This window comes from Nicotiana attenuata, chromosome 6 (genome assembly GCF_001879085.1).
Source record: "Nicotiana attenuata strain UT chromosome 6, NIATTr2, whole genome shotgun sequence".
NCBI classification, from domain to species: domain Eukaryota; kingdom Viridiplantae; phylum Streptophyta; class Magnoliopsida; order Solanales; family Solanaceae; genus Nicotiana; species Nicotiana attenuata.
In genome coordinates, this window is record NC_031994.1 from 657,041 (window position 1) to 662,440 (window position 5,400).

Genomic DNA, 5,400 nt, shown 5'->3' on the forward strand with positions numbered 1-5,400 from the left:
TACGGGAGTTCAAGCATAATTATGCTGGAACTCCCACAAATTTTACGGGAGTTCCAGCAAGTATAATTGTCCAGTATAATATACTGGAGTTTGGAGCACTGGTGCTCCAGTCTCCCGCAAATTTTACAGGAGTTAGCAAAGTATACCGTTCCAGCATAATATGCTGGAGTTCGTACACAAATGCACCAGAACTCCCGTATATTATACTGGACCGGTCCTGTTGCAGCAAAATAATGGCTATTTTTCATTAACTTGATAAACGCTGGCTATTTTTCATTGACCAGTGTAAAAACTGGCTATACGATGATATTTTAACTTCTAAATCTCAACATCTCAGCCCAAATCAAGTAGACCGAAATCTCCTCCAGCTTGTTGCTCGAGTGGCGGCGAGGCGGCGGATGACGGCGGGCGGCGGTGAGTCCATTTCTTGCTGTTAGAAATATACTGTGATTGTCTTCTCTCCATTTCTATCTTTTTTTATCTATTTTATTTAGAAAGGTCATAACTTGTTTTATGAAATGCTGAAGCTGTGAGTATTAGCCAAAAAGTTGGAGCTACTGGAAATGAAGTGTAAGTTAGAATTGTGCCTAAAAATTCTAAGTTTTGCTTTTAGTTTTTATTTGCTAATAATTATCATGTGAATTACCTAGGAAGTGATTAGGAGAATTAACATCAATCAATTGAGTTTGTCTTTAATGTCAAATTAGTTGAGATCGACTATTTGAATCAGGATTTTATACAAAGGGGATTCAAAAATGTCACACCTGGGATATTAACCTTTGATCAAAAGCAATTTTTGAACCACTTTGCTACTTCACTAGGATTTTCCCGCATGTCAAGGGATTCAACAACTTATATTAACAAAAAGAACTATATTTTACCCTATTTTCATAATATTATTTTTCGGCGAATGCAATTGAATCCCCTTTCTCCAAACTAGCTCTGTTAGTGGTGCCTAGGAGAACACGTCCCTACTGATTAGGAAACTTAAATTAAGGGGGACAATTAGAAGGAACAAAAATTAAAGATTTAGTGAATTGTTAGGTTTCTTAAGATCTCTTAGTTTCAAGGTTATCTTCGGGAAAGACCATCAAACAGCAAGGTGAATTTAGCTTGGTATGGGTAGTATGATCGCTCCATTTTTTCCGTCTTTCTTTTCTCTGGAAATCTTTCATCCAATGCTTCTAAGAATGAATTCTTTTGGAATTTAATCCGCTTATAAGAATTGTGTTCCGTTCAACTTATAGCTTTTCTTGAGAAGCCATGTTAGTGTGTACGTTTGTTAAGCTACAAATTGGTTACTGTTGTTTTACATTGTGCGGGATCTGCAGGACTGCTCCACCTCTTTGCTTGTAATCTGATGAGAAAAATATGATTAGAGGCCTTTATTCTTTACCTTGATTATAGTGATGCGTAGTGCTTAGCGTCTTAGCGACAGCTAAGAAAGGATAGCAATTCTTGATAGTCATTCTGATTAAAGTGGAAAACTAGAAAATTAGAACAATGTGGATTGCCTTTGCTAATGAAATAACTTTTTATATGATTTTGGTTGTTTGGAGGGATGGGGAGCTATGAGGAGGATGTGGAGCAAATCTTTTTCGGTTTCTCTAGATGTGCTTCTATGACAAGAAATTCCATATGAGGGAAATTAATTTATCAAGTGCAAATTCAGTGACTTAGTAGCATCCAAGAGTGTTGCAAATGCCAAAAAATGAGAAATCCTCTTCCATCTTCATTTTCTCTTTGTTTCGTCAGACTGTGGTAAAGCACATTAGTTGATTTGATTCTGCTGCTTTCTTGTCTGATTTGATGTTCCAGATGATGTCCTTTCGATGAGAATTCTATTAATTAGTGGAGTTCATGCACTATACTAATTTATATTTGCTTGCGTAGCTAAATGCTCATAATTAACAAGTGAACTTTGATTTAGCATAATCTGCTTTCTGTTTTGAACTGACTGGTTACATGTCCAGAGTTGCTGAAACTTATGAAGTTCCTACTTTTGCTTTTAATTTTCAGAATTACAGAATTTGTTTCGCAATTTCTTCTGAGCTCCTGTAAGATTCGAAAGAGCTTCAGCAACCTTTTGTTTCTTTTTATTCTCTGTGGATGCTCAACCAAGGAAGTTTTATATCCAGTGTCCTTCATTCACTTGACAATGTCTTTGCGTAGACCTCCCCTTCCTCGACTTCTGCTGAACAATGTGTCTTGCATGAGAAATGCTCAACAAATACTGCGCAATGTAAATGTTTCCCTCCATGATGGTGGTGCACTTGTACTAACAGGCACTAATGGCTCTGGTAAATCGACATTCTTGCGCATGTTAGCTGGTTTCTCGAAACCATCAGCTGGTGAGATACTCTGGAATGGTCATGATATCACTGATTCAGGTGTTTTTCAACAGTACAAACTTCAGCTCAACTGGCTCTCTCTTAAGGACGCTATCAAAGAGAAGTTCACAGTCCTTGATAATGTTCAATGGTTCGAAGTTCTTGAAGGCAAGCAAGGAAGATCTCTGCCAGCTTTGCAGCTTATGGGGCTTGGAAGATTAGTAAACGATAAAGCACGAATGCTTTCTATGGGTCAAAGGAAAAGGGTACAACTGGCCAGATTGTTGGCAATTGATCGGCCTATTTGGTTGCTTGATGAACCTTCAGTAGCATTGGATGACGAAGGTGTGAAATTGCTCGAGTACATTATTGCAGAGCACAGAAAAAAGGGTGGTATTGTCATTGTCGCCACCCATCTGCCTATTCAGATTGAGGATGCAATGTTTTTAAGGTTGCCACCAAGGTTCCCAAGAAGGATGACTTTGGTAGACATGCTTGATCGAGGTGGCCTGGACTGATCTTTCAGAAAATATAATCCAAGTTAAAGAGACTGTGTGATGAATTTAAAAGGGAGCATGCAATTAGAGAGAACTACAGAAGTGTGTGTTGTGCCAAATTTTCTTGTGGTGGCATCAGAGTTTGCACTTCATTTCATTCTTAATAAAAGTGCAACACGGGATAAAACTCTGCACTATTATTTTTTATAGGATTTATATACGTAAAATGTTTAGGATTAGGTTCAGTAATTTTTCTTTGTTAGTTTCTCCGGTAGAAAGTATAGAGAATTTCTAGTACTTTTTATTTCTATTGTTGATTTGTATGACCCCACTTGTGGGATTTTACTGAGTTGTTGTCGTTGTTTGTTGATTTGTATAATATTGGTATGAGATGAGCTTAAATGAAGCGACATGGTAAATGAGAATTCATAAAGCAAGCCTCAACTTACTTGAAATTGAGGCGTAGTAATAATAGTTGTTGACTTGTTGCTTGTTAGTTCCTCTCATTTTAGGCTACAATTTGCCACAAGAAATGTGTGGAGTGCACCTTGCATCAGATATAGTGCTCTCTTATTGTCATGTCATGTAGCTTGGTTTCTTGTATGCTAGTTTGGAGCAGAGAATTAGAGATATGTTTGGGAGTTCATCTTTATCATGTCAGCAGATTCAGTACTGATCTGGCTTTTGTAACAAATTTGGACATTACAGGAGGTATCTAAGATAAGGTTGCAGTCTAAAGTTGTCCAGAGATTAACACCAGATGTCTTGGATTTTATCTTTGTTTCGTCAGCAAACTGAGCACTGAGCGGGCTTCGGTAACAGCTTTTGGACACACTGTTATTTGGTTGCTGTAGTAAGAATTCTTTTTCCTCAAAATTTGCACTTTTGGCTCGATAATTCCAGTGGTATCAGGTGTGTTATTTTTTAGAGAATACCATAGACATACAAAACGAATTATTAGAATGCGACATGACAAAAAGAATAGATTGACGTTATTATACATGCAATAAATCGCGTATACCGAAAGCGATTTATAAGTTTCATTTGTTGAAATGGAAGCCAACTATGCCTAATCTCCTCACAAATTCTTGATGCAATTATAAAACCAGAACGTGGTAGCTACTAACTTAGTGTAGATTAAATTCTTGATGCAATTATAAAACAAGATTGTGGTAGCAACCAACCTAGTACAAATCTAAACAAGTAAGATACTGATCTTCAAGCTTTGTAATAAACTCTATAAAATAAGAGCATTTGACTTTCACAACTAGTGACCACCATAGTGTGTGGGATGATTGAGATTTCTTCAGTCTTGATCAGATATCTCGAGTTTAAGTTTTGGAAATGAAGAATTTCTTAGTAAGGGTTGGAAGCATTTGGCGTTTATCTCCCTAGCGGTTTTACCCGACGAGAATTCAGATGAATCAGGACAATGAGAGCATTTGACTTTCACAACTAGTGACCACCATAGTGTGTGGGATGATTGAGATTTCTTCGGTCTTGATAAGATATCTCGAGTTTAAGTTTTAGAAATGAAGAATTTCTTAGTAGGGAGTTGGAAGCACTTGGCATTTACCTCCTTAGTGGCTTACCCGACAAGAATTCAGATTAATCAGGACAATGATCAGTTTCGAACGTCAAATGATTAAAAAAAAAAAAAAAAGATAAGTGTTAGTGGTGTGCAGGGGGTCTCGAGTTTAAGTTTTCTTGGTAAGAGCTAGGAGCACTTGGCGCTTTACCTCCTTAGCGAGCTTACCCAACGAGAATTCAAATTGACAAGGACAGTAGATTCCGAATGTCAAATGATTTAAAAAAAAGAAAGAAAAAAAAGAGAGAGATAAGTGCATTAGGTTAGAAAATTGCACACACAACTCAAAATTGAAAGTTTTCTTACCAAAAGTTCCTTTCCAACTATTTACCAAAACCCATTGTGCCCAAACAAATGATTGTGGAAAAAAGAATTATCTTTTATGACATTTCTCTAACTTTTAAATTGACTTTTTCTCTTTTGAACATTGTGAAAGCAACATGAACAAATACGACTCTAGAACTAAATATGTCATTTCATTTGATTTTTTGTAACGTGGTTTTATTGTTCTCATCTAACCTTAAGTTCATATATCATGTTGTGAATCATGTCGTGTTTCTTGAATAATTACAGGACGCATGTGCTTGGGGGTCCCTAATATTGTACAATTATTTTCTTTGGAAGCATATGATTTACTGCATATTGTCGAGGAGATTGGTAATTATATAGGATTTAAGTTATATACATTAATCGTATGTAAAAAATTTTAATGTTGTTAATATATTTTATTAGTTAGTTTGTATTCTGTCCGTTTATATAAGTTTGAATAGATAAAAAGCTAAAGAATGAAATGAAGATTTTTTCAACTTTTAGGGTGTGTTTTGTATGGGTCAAAATTAGACCAAAGAAATTCGGCACGCGAAGACATAAAGCCAAGGTCGGTTCGGCCAAGGTCGGACCGTCATCAATAAAGCCAAGGTCGGACCGTCATCAATAAAGCCGAGGTCGGACAAGCCAGGGTCGGACAGATCAAGGACGGACCGTC

The 5,400-nt window shown here is 36.7% G+C and overlaps 1 protein-coding gene across 2 annotated transcripts; it reads left to right on the forward strand.

Moving 5' to 3' along the window:
* LOC109226449 (ABC transporter I family member 1) lies at positions 315 to 3,237 on the forward strand. Of its 2 annotated transcripts, XM_019391196.1 has the most exons (3): positions 336 to 414; positions 528 to 570; positions 2,020 to 3,237. In XM_019391196.1, exons 1-3 carry the CDS (start codon positions 399 to 401, stop codon positions 2,846 to 2,848), a joined length of 888 nt encoding a protein of 295 aa, XP_019246741.1. In that variant the 5' UTR covers positions 336 to 398; the 3' UTR covers positions 2,849 to 3,237. The 2 variants fall into 2 exon arrangements, with proteins under 2 accessions (XP_019246743.1, XP_019246741.1); XM_019391198.1 differs by lacking the exon at positions 528 to 570 and having other exon boundaries at positions 315 to 414.